The sequence below is a fragment of the Nelusetta ayraudi genome, unplaced genomic scaffold (genome assembly GCF_046127955.1).
Source record: "Nelusetta ayraudi isolate G7.1 ecotype Tasmania unplaced genomic scaffold, CSIRO-AGI_Nayr_v1 ptg000050l, whole genome shotgun sequence".
NCBI classification, from domain to species: Eukaryota; Metazoa; Chordata; class Actinopteri; order Tetraodontiformes; family Monacanthidae; genus Nelusetta; species Nelusetta ayraudi.
In genome coordinates, this window is record NW_027466100.1 from 1,957,519 (window position 1) to 1,976,648 (window position 19,130).

Consider the following 19,130-nt stretch of genomic DNA (forward strand, 5'->3'; position numbering starts at 1 on the left):
GTATTCTTCAACGGTACGAAGAATGCATTGGAGAATGCATTAACGATGACAGTTAAGCATGTGACAAAATACTGTTTGTTTGTGACATATGTATGTTCAACTGTCTGTTACTGTCTTTTTTTATCCCGTGCGTCAGTGTATTTGTCCATCTGTATGTACATTTTAAAGGGAAAATCAACCCCCTAAAAATGTTGATCAGATTTCTCAATTTTATGCAAAAAAATTACGTTCCAAATAATGCACATGCATCATTAATGCATCAGCAATATTCATTCAAATTGTTTCAATGCCATTTGTCTTGTTGTTCTTAGGAAAAAATATAATGACTAAATTGTTTAACCAAAATTTAACTTTTGAGTTGATTTTCCCATACATCTAATGGTTTGAGAATTTGTTATTTGTGCTGTAATTACTTGATAATGCCTGAGCATTGTATTGTTTACCCCCCCCCCCAAAAAAAAAAAAAAAAAATCAAAAATCAAAAATCAAAAATCAAAAATAATGGTCATAAAAGTATGCTGGTATGTTGGATGAAGTAGTTGGCTAAAATGTTTTCATTGAGGCTTGTAATAGAACTTGACATGACTTAGTTCCACACCATAATTTGTCTGACCTCTATCCTTGTCTTTGTCTCTTTTTCAGGATTCCAACAAATCCAGCTCACAAAGTTTAAGTGATACAGGATACTCCTCAGATGGGATCTCCAGCTCTCATGGAGAGATTACAGGCCAGATTCATGAAGAGGGTATCAAGCTCAATGAGCAAGGGGCTTCAATCCCATCAGATATCACCATGCTTGAGAGCTCAATGAAACCTCTACTAGACTTAAAGACTGCCTCTGATCAAAAGTCTCGTCCGCACTCGCTGTCAGTTCGACATGAACAAGACTACATTCCTGATGATGCAGCAAGGGATGAGTCAGAGGATGACCTCAGTTGTAAACTTCGCCATGATTATGTGGAAGACAGCAGTGAAAGTGGCCTCTCGCCATTGCCAGTGAGACAGAAAAAGTCACATAAAGAGTTAACGGATGAAGAATTTATGAGGAGGCAAATTATGGAGATGAGTGCTGATGAAGAAGAAATGGAAGAACATGGAAACCAGAAAAATAAAAGGGTACATAAACCTAGTGGGGATTTGAGTAAAGAGAGAAGAAGACTCTCTCAACATTCCAGTAGTTTTGAGGAAGACACAAAAACATCAGAGGGGGCTTACAAAACAAATGAAGAGGAAGATGTTGGAATGGCTGGAGGTCTACGACGTTTTAAAACCATTGAATTAAATAACACCAACAGCTATAGCCGAGACATGGAACTCAGTGCTGACCATGATCTTCGAGAGCCTGAGCTAGAGATGGAGAGCTTGACTGGTTCACCTGAGGAGCGGTCCAAGGGAGAATATTCCTCCACCCTACCTGCTACCACTCCTAGCTACACCTCTGGAACTTCTCCCACATCTGTGTCATCCATGGAGGATGACAGTGACAGCAGTCCCAGTCGGAGGGCAAGATTAGAAGAAGCAAAGCAGCAAAGAAAAGCCAGACATAGGTCTCATGGGCCATTGTTGCCAACCATTGAGGACTCATCTGAAGAGGATGAGCTTAGAGAAGAGGAGGAACTATTGCGTGAACAGGAACAAATGAGAGATTTGGAACAGCAGAGGATCAGAAGTACTGCTCGAAAAACAAAGAGAGACAAAGAAGAGTTACGGGCACAAAGGCGCAGGGAAAGATCTAAAACTCCACCCAGTAACCTCTCCCCTATTGAGGATGCATCACCAACAGAAGAGCTAAGACAGGCTGCAGAGATGGAGGAGCTTCACAGATCATCATGTTCAGAATATTCACCATCTATGGATTCAGAGGCAGAGGGCTTTGAGATGATCGGTGGAAAGCTTTATAAATCAGGAAATGAATTTAATTTACCGACATTCACATCCCTTTATTCACCCACCGAAAAGTCTTCAGAAATACCACTTACTGATAAAACACTAAAAAGTGCAGAGGAGGTCTATGAAGAAATGATGAAGAAAGCCCAGCTCATGCAGAGGCAAGTGCAAGCAGCGGGTCAACCTCAAAGGGATTCTCAAACTGACAGTAAACATAACCTTGAAGCAGCAACTGCGCTAACTCCTGGCTCAAGCCCAACCCAGATCACTGCACCTATGTCTTTTTCAACAACAGGAAGTGACCCTAGAATTCCAAGTATTCGTGCTGCACAACATCTGTCAAAAGAAACACAAAACAGGATGATGACACAGAGTGCCAAAATTGAAGGTGTTGTTGGAACTTCAACCAAAGCCCAAGTCAGTCAAACAGCTACAACCCGACAGGCGGGCAGCACTGTGCCTGCCAATAACAGAACCCTCCCCCAAAGGCCAGTACAGCAATCAAATGACCCTGGTGCATCGTCCCTAACCTCCAAAGTCTTCTCACTTTTCAAAGGTTCAAGTCCCCCAGTGTCCCCAGCGACTTCTCCAGCGCAGAGCCCAACACATGTGCCATCTGTGAGACCACCGAGTAGTAGTGGCCGACAGTTACCATCCTTGCCAGGTACTCCCTCATCGACTGCAGCTTCACAAGGATCCCAGGCACCTCAAAGGACAATAACACCACGTCTTGCAAGGCAACAGTCCTCTCAAGAATCACCAGTGATGGTGATAACACTGAGCTCTGATAAGACAAGTCCTGCCAAACCAATTACTGTAAATTCTTCCACTTCCCCTTTATCGTCACCCACACAAGTTAGTGGTAAAACCTTGTATAGCGCCCATCCCCCTTTAGCAACCTCCCCAACATCCCCTAAAAAGTCCCAAAATATTGAAAAGGTAAATGTTGGTATTAGCACAATGACCACAATTGAAAAAAATTGTGGACTGAGGGAAAATGTATCCCCTGGTAAAATTTCAAATATATTGGGTTCCTCAATGGTAGTGGATCAGGGCCAAGTATATTCAAGCACTAATGTGGTGGATCTAAGAGCCCCAATGAGACCAGCTCCAATTATCATGACAGACCAAGGGATGGACCTCACATCACTTGCGTCTGACACAAGAAGGTACTCAGTAGGAACAGAACAGCCATCAGGTCGGCACACAGCAGTGCAACCTCTCATTATTAATCTGAATGCACAAGAGCAACCACATGTATCGTTATCAACACCAACAACTGTTAGTATCACAGTTGCAGGTTCTATGTTTATGTCCCAACACAAGCAACCGATAGTGTATGGGGACCCTTTACAAAACCGTGTGGATTTGGGTCAGGGTGTTGGATCTGCCGTTTGTCTAACTCAGACTAAGCCAGTAGTTAATGACCCATCAATTCCAAAAATTGATGCATGTTTGGAGAACCTGGGTATTCAACAACAACAACTCCAATTACAACAGCAGAAACTCCTACAGCAGCAACAGCTTCTTGAGCAGCAGCTCCAGCAGCACCAACAACAGTCTTCTTTTGCTCGTTACAATTTAGCCAATCAGGTCCAGCCATTATTGGTGAAAAAAGACCTTGTTGTAACTCAAACAACCAGTGTTCAGGCTGCAGTGACTGCTAGTGCCATTTCAAGGGTATCCCCCATGGCCCTTCCATCGGTGTCTGGGGGTGCAGCCTCTAATGTTGCTCATGAAATCTATGGAGGAGTTGCCTTAGAACTAAAAAACAAGCCAATAGTCATGAACTTGTCAACAGGTAAACATCACACTATGATGGTACAACTTGATGAGAGTAATACATCACAGAGTAGTACAGTTACTCAGCTGGTGAAACGTGAGGAACCTCCTTCTCCTCAGGTCTTGGATCTCACAGGGCAGATCAAACCAGAAAACCAAGTTGCTTGTTGTGATGTAGTATACAAATTACCCTTTGCGAGCTCCTGTTCAGGGTCATTTGTTCAAAAGCCTACAACCTCTGAAAACAACCCAACCTCTGAAACCCCTCCAGTAGGCCAGCCACTCCACACACCACAATATAGTGTCAGCCAACAACAACAGCATCAGGCTCACACCACAGTGGCAGAAGAACATAAACCATATCAACCAAACATGATCCCCCCAGGAAGAATGCAACCCTCAATGTCTGAAACAAATTTACCTTCTATGACTGATGCTAGTCACTATCAAATGAATGGTCAGGGAGGCCTAGCTGTAGATCTTAGTAACATGAATCAGGCTTATGATGGTGGATATATTGGTATGGGAGCACAGTATGGATCCTACACGGACCTTCGCCACCAAGGAGATTTTGCAAGCCCCTCATTACCACTCCGTCGCTATGGATCCATGTCAAATATTAATTCCGAACACGCCCATGGTTCTCGTGACCTTACTGGTTCACAAGACTCCAATTTGGCTCAGTATAGTGCAACCACTGCCAGAGAGATCAGTCGCATGTGTGCTGCTCTTAACTCTGTGGATCACTATGGGAGGTATGTAAATAATCCTGAACTAGTACCATATGGAGCAGGAAGAGGAGGACCTTTAGCTAGGCTAAATCTTCATCAAAGCTTGGCATCAATAAGGGCAAACCTACTGTATGGCCCAGATGGGAGACCAACAGCTAATGGTCAAACCTTAACAAACCTAATCAATGCTAGACAAGCAAGTTTACGCGCCTTGTACCCATCTGCAATGAGAGGGGGTGATGGTATGATATATTCCACTATTAATGCTCCCATAGCCTCAACCTTGCCAATAACAACCCAACCTGCTCCTGTCATACGTCCTATGCCTCGAGGAATATACAGACCATACCCCACAGGTGTAACTGCTGTACCATTGGCCAGTCTTACCAGGTTGCCCCAAGTTACACCCAGAATGCCTCTGTCAACACAAGGACCATACTATCCTCCTCCAAATCAGTTTCCTACTTCAGATACTTGTTCAGGAGGGGTGCCAGATCCAACCAGCTTACACCAGGAAACCCCTGTGTATCTAGGAAAACCTGTAACAACAGTTTCTTCACAAACAGCTGCAACTGTCACTCCAACCCAGTCCACACCAGCAACTACCATCCAAACCACAGTTGGCCAACCTTCAAACCAAACACAATTTACCTCACAGAGTGTTACTTCCTTGTCTCAAGCCCATACCCAACCTGCAGTCATGCAGCCAGTGCAGGCCCAAATGCAGCAGCCATTACCTGCTCAAACCGAGCCTTTGTCTTTGACTCAAACCCAGTCTCAAGTTCAATCTATCAGTCAACCTCAACCTTTAGTGCTTTCACAAGGCCAGGCTGCTGTAACACCGAGTTCGAAAACCTCACCTCCATCAGATGCCCAGAAAGATAAAGAAGATGAGAGACTGAGTCAGCAACAAGAACACGTGCTGCAGTTAGAGCGAGAGCGTGTTGAACTGGAGAAAATGAGGCAATTGCGACTACATGAGGAACTTGAGAGAGATCGCATGGAACTTCAGAGACACAGAGAAAAAGAACAATTGCTTGTGCAACGTGAGATTCAGGAACTACAAACAATCAAACAGCAGGTTTTACACCAGCAGCAGGCAGAGCGGGAAACACAGCTTATAATGCAAAGAGAACAACTTGCCCAACAGAGAATGCAACTTGAGCAAATCCAGTCCTTGCAGCAGCAGCTCCAGCAGCAGCTAGAAGAACAAAAAAGGCAGAAGACAGCAGCAGTGGAAGCAGCGGCAGCAGTGGCTGCTGCTGAGGCAGCTGCTGCTAGTGCAGTGGCAGCAGCAGCAGCCACATCTGCTCAAGGTAATTTACAAGGGGTAGTTGTTGGAGGAGGACCACCTCAAGGGTTCATTATTTGTGATCAAAGTGGTCGAGTCATTCAACAAGAAGGACAAAGTGTTCAATTTTGGCAGGACGGGCAAGTTGTCCAAGCTGTGGTTGCTCGGCCTATTCATAGCTCTGTCTCTGAAATGTCTTTGAGAAGCAGTGAGAAGCAGACTGATTCCAAGATCATGAAAAAACAGAATTCCATGCCTCGACTGAGAGATGGATCAGAGGAGGACTCTGTGAGAAGGATTACAGATAGCTGTGTGCAAACAGATGATGAAGATGGAGAGGAGAGATTCATGAACAGGCGCAGAAGAACAAGGCGTATTGCTGACTGCAGTGTGCAGACTGATGAGGAGGACCAGGGAGAATGGGATCCACAGCCAGCAAGGCGCAGAAAATCACGTGTTTCCAAACACTCTGAATCCAGTGGTGAGGCTAAATCAGATGCGTTATCTAAAGTAGCTTCTGCAAGTATAGCTATTCAGACCACCAATGACTCTTCATGCCAAACAGAGTCAGAGCAACTTGGGAGGGTTTCCCCAGCCATTCACATCACCATGGCTGAAACCACGAAGGTTGACCTATTACATTATATAGCAGCCCCTGAGAGGACTCATAAAGGAGAAAGTCTTGCCTGCCAAACAGAACCAGAGTCTCAATCACAAGGTGTTGTGGCCCCTCAGCTAAGCGTTCCAACAACTATAAGCCCATACTCTACAAGTCTACATATAGTTGGTGCGAACACATCTGACCAAGCCTCATCTAGACTTCAAGCAGTTGCAAAATTTGAGAGAAGAAAACCTGATCCTCTTGAAATTGGCTATCAACAGCAACAAAATGAGTCCTCATCTCGCCAGGCCCCCAAATCTCCACAGGTGCTTTACTCTCCTGTGTCGCCACTGTCTCCCCATCGCATGCTGGAGACAACTTTTGCCTCTCAAGAGAAACTCAACAAGGCTCATGTGACCCCTCAGCAGAAGGCTTTTACTGCTGAATCACCTCAACGCCACCAGAGTTTACCAAGACCCATAAAAAGTGTGCAGCGTTCCATGTCGGATCCAAAGCCTCTCAGCCCCACATCAGAGGACCCTGCCAAGAACAGGTTCTCGCCATATCATCAGCAAGCTCTGTCGAACAGTCAGGTACAGTACTTTTCACTTGTCTTTGCACGTTGTACATTACTAATTTAATTCACTTCAATTTAGCAAAACCTTATTAGTTTGGAATTTGAGATTATGAATAAAACAAAGCCAAAGTAACCCACATGCTCACCAATACATAAACAATTCAGTTTTGGATTGATCACCATGCAAACCAAGCCAAATACAAATACAATGACCATGACCTTAGAATTTTAAATATTTAAAAAGAAAAAAAAAAGTTGAAATTAATATTGCAAAAGTAGCTATTCTCAGGCAGTACAAGAAGAATGACGTTAGAATAATTGAGTCCAACGTTCATAAATCCAATGAATATGGAAATAAATTGTGACATGACCCACTCAGTCCTATGTATGAATTAACCTGTACCACTGGCCAATGGGCAGAATAAAAGGGATGTTGCATAGGTTCTACAACCAATATTGCAAACACTGGTATAGAAAAATGCATGCCAGGACTTAGTATTATTAAATTCCTTTTGAGGTGTAGGAGCAGAATATAAATATATGACTATTCAAAATTCTCTCATTTGTTCTGGTACCATAAATACTGCATTAAGTTGTCAGTCATGAGTATTGCAACATTTGTTGTTGCTAATATTGAATTTGTATTTGAAATGGGAATGGAAATGGAAACTTTATTGTTGCACATTACATTATGGTATATAATATTGGTGTATTTCTTAATGTTTCATACATTGTTAAAATGTTACATTATTTAAACATAACTAATTAAATAAGTCACATTCTTTCACACTATTTAATGAGGTAGAAGGGTTGAGTTAGGGCAACTGGACTTGTTCTGTGATCTTGACACTATTTAATATTTGCCAACAACAAAAACCTTTGGAGCTCATTTGCCATTTAAAAGCGCTAAATTCATTACCAGCCACATAATGTTACAAGACTGACATTTATTTCTGTTGAGTGAAAGGAAAAGTAAAGAAATGTGTGTTTGAATATATATTTTTATGCAGAATGTTTTATATAAAGAGTACGTCACTAAATTTGTCATTAGAAAAGTGACAGAATGTTCTCATGAGAGCAGCTGCTATGTAGCTTCAATGATACACACACACACACACACACACACGCGCACACTTTCATTCTCTCACTTTCTGTCATGATGTTGGAGTGAACAGTTGCCAGGGGCACACACAGATTGCCGTGATGCATTGCTGTCTTCCGTATTGTTAGCAGCTGGTCAAAGTAAATTACCACGGTTCTTTGTTTAGACCAAAACAGTCACAGAAGCAACCATAGGAGTCAGTGTCCAGCTGTTTTAGATGTTTATGGTCCAATTTTTGAAGATTTTTTAATGCTAAGTTTGCATGTATTTTTCTTGTGGATTTTATCAAACTTTATCATGGATCTATCCACACAACACAAGTATTTTGTAAGTATTGGATAAGAATAGTTATCTTACTTATATTGTGCTTCTTTCTTACGATGCTTTTTTAATACCAAATTAAGGAATATGATAATGTGATGAGTTTGAGAGAGTGAACTTAAGTGACTAATTGGTTCATGAGAGTAAAATATGAAAGGGCAAACCATGTTTTATGTTTGTTTGTTTTTTTTTAGATAGAATCAGAACATTAGAATAATTTTGGGTAAAACTGTAAAATTTGTTTCAATTTACCTAACCCACCAAAACATTTTAGCTCTATATTTATTCAAACAAATATTTAGACATCAATAGAAACAGATTGTCCAACATCTGATTCAACTGACAAAGCATTGTGGTAGTCCTGCTGATTGAGATTATTCAAATTTGCTAGATAACAAACGTTTTTTTCCTTATTTGTACAAGTGTTGCCTTGATTTTACTATTTGATGCAGTTTGCAGGATTGCCATTTCACTAAAGTCGAACACAAATGGCTACCACAACACATTTTATTTATCTTTGAGCTGGCATTTAAATGGCAAATGTCTAAAACATTTTACGTTATGGAATGTAATAAATTGCTTAATATCCAGAACAGCAAATAATACGACATGGCTCGTCACTGATGTCTTAGGATAAAGAAATGTGTAGATTCCCTTTGAGAAAACCAGAGTGCAATAATGACTTAATTTACATAAACACAGTCTGTTTATAGCACAGTGTTACAGCTCACTTTCTGCCTCTCTTGGCAGATGGCCTCCCTACAGCAGCAGCAGAACTCTCTGATGAGGAAAATAAAGAGGACTCTCCCCAGCCCCCCTCCAGAGGAGACTCCACTCCCCATTGTTACTCCAGCTCAAATGCACAGCTCTCCTGGCATGCCACAGAGGGTCTTACCAAGACCTGCCCAAGGAGTCACCAAGGCTGGCCTGCTTAGTGAATTAAAAGCTGTGGAACAAGAATCATCAAAGCTCCGTAAACAACAGGCTGAACTGGAAGAGGAGGAAAAAGAGATTGATGCTAAGCTGCGTTACTTAGAACTTGGTATCACTCAACGTAAAGAGACTATGGTGAAGGAGAAGGAGAGGAGAGATCTGGCTTACCTGAGGTGTATGGGGGATGCCCGTGACTACATGTCAGATAGTGAGCTCAACAATCTCCGAATGGCCACTGGACCAGCAACCTTTGATGCGAATGGTTTACTGACAAGACCCAGCACTGCACCTATGAGTCAATTTAGTGATCTCAGTGCAGCCTCCCAGTATCCCCAAACCTCATCTTACATGTCTTATCCATACTCCCAAAGTCAACCATCAACACAACAACCAAGCTCTACCTACCAGCAGATAGGATTCCAACCTCCGCAGTACCACTCTTCGCCTGCACCGCAGCCGGGTACATTCCAGCCCCATCCTCCACCAGGACCTGGCTACCAAAGTCAGGGAGCCTATTCCTCTCGCATGTATCCCCAATCCTCCTACCAGACTGACCTTGGCATGCAGCAACATGGTCACCAGGGTTTCCATCCTCCCACTCAGCCAATGCCAGGCCAGAGCCTTCCTTATCCTACCCACAGTTCCTATCAGCCTGGCATCTCCTACCCGCCCCAGGCCGAGATTCTTACAGTCCACCAAAGACCACGACAAACTTCTTTAGCTGACCTAGAGCAAAAAGTCCCAACCAACTATGAGATAATTAACAACCCAGCAGTGTCAGTGGCCACATCTGCACCAGAGGCCAATTATGGTTCCATGTACAGCAACGCATATGGACAATATCGTCCCCCTGAGCCTGGCTTGACCCATACAGGGGAGAGCCCCACCTCAGCTTATGCTTCTGATGGACACTACACCTCTAACCTGGAGCAAAACATTCCGCGGAACTACGTCATGATTGACGACATTAGTGAGCTAACAAAAGATAACACTAACCAACAGACGGATGCCTTAGGCCATCCTTTAGGACGATATCGCACTGAGAACGGTCCGGCACGTGGAGATCCCTATACCAGGCCTGAGGATGAGACTGTTGATGCTTATGGCAGACCTATTGGCTCAGCTGGTTACCAGAGCACTAGTACAACAGGGGGTGGTGGCTCCTCATATTACTACGATGATTATAAACACACATCACGAAGCAGTTCCAGTGGCCACAAGCTCACAACCAAGAATCTTGCTCCTGCTGTAGTCTCCTCAAAACGTAGTAAGCACCGGAAGCAGGGAATGGAGCAGAAGATATCAAAATTCTCCCCTATTGAGGAAGCACGGGACGTGGAGTCTGACCTTGCCTCTTACACAATCACTACATCAACTGGAGGAAGCTGTACTGTTGTGTCAAGATCCAAGAAGCTCCAAGAAGATATTGCTTATGGAAAGAAAAATGCCTATGACCAAAAATACTACAGTACCAGTCATGAGGGTCTTGAGGAGGAGGATCGCATGTACAACTCTGGTAGGTCCAGGTCGACCGGTTATGGTATTGACAAAATATCCTCCAGAGATGCTGCAGGCCACAGAAGTAAATCTTACGAAAGAGATAACGTGGAGCGGTCCCAGAGGAGCAGTCGTGCAGGAAGACCACCCATGCGCAACCAGAATTCAGAGGAGGAGAGCCCACTCAGTCCTGTTGGGAAGCCAGTTGGCATGGGAAGAGGCACTGTAATCCCGGATCCGCATGATGTGAGGGGTCAGTATGGTTCCAGCCATTCCTTGCCAGATGTACAGGATCATCACAAGAAGGACATACCCAGGAGTCATGTCTATAAACCAGATGACCCCTACCTCGTAGATGACATGCACTGTGCTGTTTCTGACAGTGAAGGTAACTGGTGCTGAATATTTTGTGCTGCCTGACATTGGTCTCCACCGTCATACTGTGCTGAGAGGGAACTGCATGCGTGGTGTGGAATTGTGAAGTCATCTTTGCTTTGCTTGTCTTTTTTAAATAGATTTTTATGTGTGATACACCAAGCCAAAAATGCCTGTTCTACATCTGTTTTGCACGCACCTTTTTTTCTTTTTGTTTTTGTTTTTTTTACATCAGTCTTTGTTTTCAGTTTTGGTTTTTGTCAACTTTTTGCCTGGATTTTTGATCTGTGGAATATTTTGGGGATTTTCCATTTTTCCATTTATATATATATTTTTTTTGCATGGCTTTATTCTGCATGCTTCTCTCATCTTCCTGTAAAGAAACAGCCTGCACTGACTGACAATGTTTGTTTTGGTTTTTTAAAAAGCCTATCATTTGAGCCAAGAGGAGACTGACTGGTTTGAGAAGCCGCGGGAGGCCCGTTCTGATCGCTCAAGGCATCATGGCAGTGGAAGTCATTCGTCTACAGGTAGGCGTGGTAAGCACACCTACCATGATTACGATGAACCTCCGGAGGAGTATTATCCTGCGGATGAGTACAACCAACAGCGGCACACGTCTTCATCGCGAGACCACCGTCACCATGGCAGCGGCTCTGGCAGACACAGCTCTTCACGCCACTCATCAGAGGACCATAGATCCTCCCGTACCTCCAGGACACACCCTAGAGATCCATCTGCTCGCTCTGATGGCAGAAATTCTTCGTCTGCGCAGAGGAGAAGCGGACCTGACATGCGTTCTGCTCAGGCAAGTCCTAGGAACTCAGGCGATTTCTCTCGAGAGTCTGACTCTGCTCGTCACCATGGCACCGGGGGGCGTGGCCAGAGACCACAAGGAGATCGCACATCCTCCAGAAGACAGGACCCATCTGGAGCGGGGCCTAAAGCACAGCAACAGCAGCAGCCGACACCTCAGAGCCATAGTGGGCAACAGCGGTCAGGAGGTCAGAGCCATTCTGGGCGACATCCAGGCTCCGAACAACCTGATGGCAACAAGCAGGCTCAGCAGCAGCATCACCAGAGTGCACAACAGCAGCAGTCACAGCAACGTAGCCAGACCCCTCCGCACAGCCAGCCCTCGACCGCTGCAGTAGGAGCTGGAGCAGTGCAGCAGCAGCAGCAGCCCAAAACCAGTCAAGCTCCGCCACAGATGCGGCAGTCAGGAATAGGATCTGCAGCAGGTCAACCAGCAACAGCAGCTGTAAGTATGGCCTGACTGTGATTCACCTAAACATCCCTCATTTATTGTGGCCAGTAATGTCCTGCTTCCCCCACTCCACTAATTCCATGTTTGTCCTCTTAATTTCCCATCAGGCTAAAGTGGATTCTACCCCCGCAGCAGCAGCCACAGGTATGAAGCCAATGGCAGGAGTCCCTATAGCACCTCAGTCCACTAAGATCACTGCACCGCCACTAACAGGCATTGGTAAGTCCGAGTCATATAAATGATTCCCTCTGTGGCAAAGGACGGCATAGATGATGTTTTTTGTGGTTTTCACTAAAGGTTCCAAGGCTCCCGCTGTTGGAATTGGAAGCAAAGCGGGAGGCATCGGCAGTGCTGCAGCACAACAGCCACCGGCTGAAGGGGATAATGTTCTCACAAAGATCTTGCAAGGAGGGGCAGCAGAGCAGGCGGGAAAACTGGGAGATGGTAAATTTATGAATGGATGATAGATTAAGAAGTGATTTAGAAATAGAAAATACACAATATTCTCAGTGCATTGGTGAAATTTGAACATTTTAAATGTAATTATGAAATGTTTTGCATGTACTTTTTTAAATGGTTGACGTTTCTGACAAAAATGTCCTTGTAATTACGCAGCTTTGTCTGGCCTTGGAAAGAAGTTTACATCATTTTGGTGAAACAGAAAATAAAGGTAAGAGAGAAATAGCGATCACTGTATGAACATGGATGCATTTTTTCCTCATGAAGAGGAGGAACACAATGATAATGTAAAGGCTCCCTTATATTTCAATAATTCATACTTCAAATATGCCTTTTCTTAGGGTAGTTGGTGGTAAAACAAGATGGATTGGTAGCTTTGAACTTGAAAAACCTCTGAAACCTGAAACATTTGGCATAAAAGAGTAAAAACCTGAACGCATCGGTGAGTTTTTCCTTAACTCTATTTGTTTAATATAGTAGGGGACCATTGTCTTGTGAGAAACACAGTGTCATCTTGCTTGATCAGCTTAGTGAAAACATCAGAAATTCATAAATATGAATATTTTTGCTAAGTTCTACATCAGAATGTATTAAATGGTCTTTTACTGGTAATACTGCATGTTTTACTGTGTTACTTTAAAAAATAATAATATACATTAAAACACTGAGCCTTAAAGAAAAACAGCGTACTGTGTTTCTCTATACTGAGACTTGATGGATTGCTAATTAAATGCATTTATGCTAACTTCTATATTCTAATGTTACTCAACAGAACTGGAACCAAAGGATACCTTGTCAGCTGTGAATTCCCCAGACATGGACACACATTAATGTGAATTCATCCTGGCAGAACGCTTCTTCAACATGGCGTTTCCTGTGCAGCAGACTGAGGAGGCCTGGAAATTAAAAATTTAAAGGATACCTAGACGAAACTGCTTTTTCACAAAGAAGGTTATGAAGATGTCTAAAGCCTTCCGACACTGGCCGTAAGTTTTCAAGCAAATGACATAGTTACCCTGTGTGTGTCTGAGTGTGTGTGGTGATGCGTCAACGTATTGCTGTATTTTGGACACCTATGATAATTTATTTTTATATTTTATCTAAATGGCGGAGATTTGAGGTTCTGGCACCTCTGCATCCCTGAGTCCCCAGTAATGCGGCCATAGCAGATGAACAGATGGACGTGTGAATGCAGTTTTGCGTTTAGCGTTTGTCTGGTTCTTCGTTTCATTGGTTCTGTGCTGTGTCAGATGAGGTCGCTTACGGTCCGGCTCTGCGTGCAGTCACTTCACCTGAGGGATGATGAGACGAGCGCTCAACGCCAAGAGCAGGGGTTAGCACCCGCCTAGTTCGTCTTGTGACATCTTCAAACCTCCCTCACATCCAATAATCTGGCCCTAGCACACTGGCCTATATTTAGACGCAGAGGACCAACCATGGCGCTGCTTTAATGTCACACATGCAAGAAGCACACAGAGACGAGAGCAGCATGCAGCCACACCGAATCATGACTCATGCTAAGCGTCACTCATTAGACGGTAGAATGGGCTAATAAAATAATTCTGCTCAATGAAGCAGAATTGCAGAAGCGTGAATAAACCAGATTCCGCTGCGCTTTGTTTAGGAGCTGTCAAAATACATGCTTTGACTTGCACAGGATGCAGTCGTGGCGTGTGAGTGACGAGCTGCTGTTTGATTGAATTTGACACCCGGATTAATATCAGTGGTTGATCTCTGTGTGACTTTTGGGGGCAGCCTCGGGAGTCACAAGTTGAGTGTGGAGATAAACCCAACTCAGATCTTCTTTGAGCGGCAGGGCTGCCTGCTCAGCCCAGTGGATTACTGCCGGCAGGGAGAGCAGGCCTGTGATTGGCTGGGTGATCTGGAGTAAGGAGAGTGTGGGCTGGCAAAGCTGTAACATAAACATAGCAGGTTTTCTCTTACATAAGCGTACTCTGCTACAGACATTACAAGAGGTTAAATATTAAATATTTTTTGTGCTTGCCATTTGTGTCCCACTGGCTTCTTTTACTGATACAGCAGTACTGGAGCATTTGCTGCGCGTTTGCATGTGATCTTCAGCGTATTATGAGATATTTGGCAATCTGAAATATCCCGACTAACATTCGCATCTCCCTCCCTCACATCTTCCTAATTGCCCCGCCGGGATAAATACGATTTTCCTGAATCTGAATCTGAATCTCTCTCTCTCTCTCTCTCTCTCTCTCACTCTCTCTCTCTCTCTCTCTCTCTCTCTCCCTCTCTCTCTCTCCCTCTCTCTCTCTCTCTCTCTCCCTCCCTCTCTCTCTCTCTCTCTCTCTCTCTCTCCCTCTCTCTCTGTCTCAGGAGACCAACGCTGGTCAATTATGCAGATGCAGTGAAGCAGAAGGAAAAGGTAAAGGGACTCTGGAGCTCCCCATCCTCTCTTGCAGAAACCCTCTGGGGACCCGTGTGGCACTAAAAGGCTCCTAACTGAAGCACCTGGATATCATGGCGGAAATTCATCGTGTTCAGCTGCGCATGTCCCGTCTTTTTAGAGAGATCAATAAAAGAAGCTTCACAGTGCCCTCTAGAGGGCTTTTTAATAAAATGCCACTCGTGTCTGGGGAATTGCACATCTGGCAAAGATCAAATCTGCATCGATGCCTTCAGAGGTTTTTTGAAAAGTCAAAACAAAAAAAAAAAAGAGATGAATTTTCACAGGTTTTTCTCGTACCAAAGTTACCAGCATGAGCCATCAACGACACCACACACTTGGAAAAGACGCATATCACAGCAGTGACAACCAACCTGACGGCTTCAACACAATCCCCAAAAGCTCAGTTCTGATCTCTACAGTACATTCCAATTTAGGGAATTTGACCCCTTCTTTGAATGTGTTTTTATTTTTGTTTTTTTCCCTCTTCCAGGTATATTGTCTACATAATGCATTGTGTAGATGTGGACATGAGAACGCACTCACAAAAATACAACAACCACAAAAAAAAACAAACAAACAAACAAAAACACAAACAATAAAAACAGACAAAAACAAGCTCATACTTTTTCACCACCTGAGATGCCACTAGTCATTAGTTGTACGTTTTTAGGGAATGGAATTACTACCAGTGTGCCCACGAGTGTGAAAATCACATTAATGAGAGGACCAAATGAGAGTGGCCACGGCTCTTTATTAGCCATTGCAAAGCCATCTGTACAGTCAGCCCTAGAGCTGACTAGACTGCTCTAGAGCTAACTGTCATCAAATGAAGTCCACGAGGACTTTGTCTTCTTTTTTTTTTTTTAATTTGTTTCATCTTTTAGTTTCTTTTCATTTTTTGCCTGATATTTACTGGATGGAAGAGCCTTACTCGGTACATGTTTTTTATTGTATACCTCACACGTTTTCAAATGTTTATGTCACCATGCGTTTCTTTTTACACAAATGTATAGTATTGTATGTATATAATACAAATCAGAGATCTAAATATAAAAATCGAATAACTGTGTATTTATGGTACCACTCCTCAGTGACTTTCACTCTTTGTTTCTGTGTTTTTCTTTTTGGAGACATTGTGTTTTTTCACTTTTTATTTGTGTAAATATGTTTTCTTGCATCGGATTTGCTTGTTGATTTTTGTTTGTTTTTTTAAAAAAAAAAAAAAAAAAGCAATAGCATGCGCGAAATGGTATGATAGCACAATCGTATAGATATTGTTTTAATCAGTGACGAAACGTACCAACACATCTGTCAATAAATAGCCGTTTAACACAATTTGTCGGAGGGTTTACAACACAGTAACAGTGTCCGGACGTGCATGTTTTTGCATAAGAGCATGCAAACCGGTATCAACACAGACTCTCACACTCATCCATGCAAGCAACACACAAACACACACACACACACACACACACACAGATGCACTCATATACTTTTTACATGAAACACTTTGCATCCTGATGACGCATCCGAGCCAAGGTTCTTGTTACTTTCTCCACCAAATATGACCTGTCACCTTCCAGCTGATGAATGAGGTTACAGATACACCAAGAAGATAATCTCAATAACAAGCTGGGCCCACTGCCTACACGCCCACACACACACACACACACACACAAACACACACACAGGCACACACATGTACATGCATACACATAAAAGTATATGAGAAGGTTAAAAGATAAAAGCAATTATCAATTCAAATGTTCTATGCAATGACTCATTTTAAACCTGGAAGTGGCAGTTTATTATCATCGTGTTTATTCACAAGAAAACGACAAAATGATTCACTGAAACCGTAAAATGAAGAAAAAAAAAAAAAGAGTTGGCGCAAATGTTTTTACTTAGCAACTTAAGTGTATGAATTTGAATATTGAACTACAATTGTTTTTATTCTTTGTGGCATGTTTTGACCCCCTCACTCCCCACATGGGGGATTTGTTGCCAAAGGGTAAACTGTCGATAGACTGTAGAGTGTCCGTTTCTTTTGAATGTCCACCATCATGTTGCTTGGAAGCATGGGTTTGCTCGGCTTTGTCTGGCTGTTGTAAGAACCTCATTCAACTTCGGTGTGTTTTTGGCTGACCTGGGCTCCTCAGTGTTTGGCTTGCAGTGACTGTCCATGGCGCTATACACCCGTGACACACGTACATGGTCAGCACTCCTCATTAATACTTGTCAGTGTACATATTGGGTGTTCGTACAACGCGTGGGACGAATGGAATGCTTCTATTGGATATTTCATTGTTAATTAAACCACCTGACAGCCAAGCCACTCAAAAAGTGCATGAATATATGTAACAGCCTAACTGGATTGATGATGGTGTAAAGGGCACAGCGCCGCCAAGGTCTGCCTGAAAAATCTTGACTTGAGCAGGCCAGCGGTAAATGTTCAGCCGGTCATTGACGAATCAGAGCATGTCAGTCTGAAAGCACACAAACGACCGTGAGCACCTGCGACTCAAACAAGCGCAAAACGCGGGGGTTGCGTAGCAGCGCCTCCAACTAAAAAGTCTAAGAGCATGGATCAAAACAACAAATGGTTGATATGAGGTGCATGAGACAAAAAAAAAGCCTCCCAATGCAGGCATTCAATGGACAGAAATGCAGATAGACACTCATTCTTAATGTAAATACAAGCTCATGCTTCTGTACAGCTTTTGAGTTTCGAGTACGGCTGTCATGTGCATCCCCATGCCGTATCTGTTGCCAACTTTTGTGTATACAAAGTAAAAATTTATTACCACAGTAATGAGGGTCATTATGAATCTAATGATGAGGATTAATCTTGCATTGTTATTGCATAAGCATAGTGTACGTGGCTGATCTGTATTGGCTGTTAACAACAGTGGAACAAAAGTCCTAATCGGAACCGTATCTAGTTTGTGTATAGTTTCTATACATATTGTGCTTGTAAAACAAATTACAAAGAGGAAAAAAAAAACAACCTTCCACAGTAGTTTGCAAAACAGAATGTGACATTGTCAGACTGTGCGGAGGCTTCCAAGCCGGTGGATGTGATCTGCAGAGTAATGTGGGGAAAAGGAAAGGGGCTGATTAAAAAAAGAAAACAAAACAAAAAATCTGAAACCCGTCATTCACTGTTGTAAGTGCAATGGGCAAAACGTCAGTCGTGTATCCATCGTGAAACCTTGTGTTCTATTCAGTGTATTCCTGTATACAGGTAGAGTAAATTTTGGTGCATCATGTCAAGTAATGTGATAAATGAAAATATTGATCCTGGGATTTCCAAACAGAGAGAATAAAAAAAAGTAAAGGAACGCATTGTGGTTATTGTGGTCTCAGTCTGTATGAGTCACCATTGTGTCTGCACTGTTCAAGAAGTTGTGTGATGGTTTGCAGAAAGGAAGGGAATTAAGCACAACAGTCTAAAACCAGGATTTATGTGCTGAAGTATTGACTAGTATTGACAGCTCGAAGCCTTGTGCACTGAACCTGTAGAGATTAGACTGACCAGATATGCAGCTGATTGTTTTTACTTTTATTTTCTGTTTTTGGTGATAACAGTTAGTTGGTAGAACCACATTCAAGATTTTAAAATCCATGTTAACGCACTTGTTTTGTGTTGAAGCATCAAAAAGCATCTTGTCACTCGTTCTAATTTTACTGACATCAGTCAGGGATTCTGTGGTTTTTGTACTTACTTATTTTTTATTTTTTATTTTTTTATTTTTTATTGTGAATGAACCAGATATTTACGGCAAGTAACGTTTAGCGTTCGAGTCACGATATCATAAATTGTAAGTTACTTTTAACTACATGTAAGTTACGTGTAGCTTGCCATATGTAACATTGATTTCAACAGTT

The 19,130-nt window shown here is 43.0% G+C and overlaps 1 protein-coding gene across 2 annotated transcripts in view; it reads left to right on the plus strand.

Annotated features, from left to right (window-relative positions):
• The window catches only part of bsnb (bassoon (presynaptic cytomatrix protein) b), a 66,200-nt gene extending 47,617 nt beyond the window's left edge, over positions 1-18,583 (plus strand). The window contains exons 5-13 of one of the 2 annotated variants that reach the window (XM_076037214.1): positions 643-6,885; positions 9,043-11,110; positions 11,526-12,358; positions 12,472-12,583; positions 12,662-12,808; positions 12,980-13,034; positions 13,165-13,265; positions 13,596-13,809; positions 15,170-18,583. In XM_076037214.1, coding sequence (XP_075893329.1) covers positions 643-6,885; positions 9,043-11,110; positions 11,526-12,358; positions 12,472-12,583; positions 12,662-12,808; positions 12,980-13,020 — 9,444 coding nt within the window. In that variant the 3' untranslated portion in view covers positions 13,021-13,034; positions 13,165-13,265; positions 13,596-13,809; positions 15,170-18,583. The remainder of the gene's footprint in view (positions 1-642; positions 6,886-9,042; positions 11,111-11,525; positions 12,359-12,471; positions 12,584-12,661; positions 12,809-12,979; positions 13,035-13,164; positions 13,266-13,595; positions 13,810-15,169) is intronic. The other variant, XM_076037215.1, reaches the window with a different exon arrangement.
• Positions 18,584-19,130: the final 547 nt, after the last annotated feature.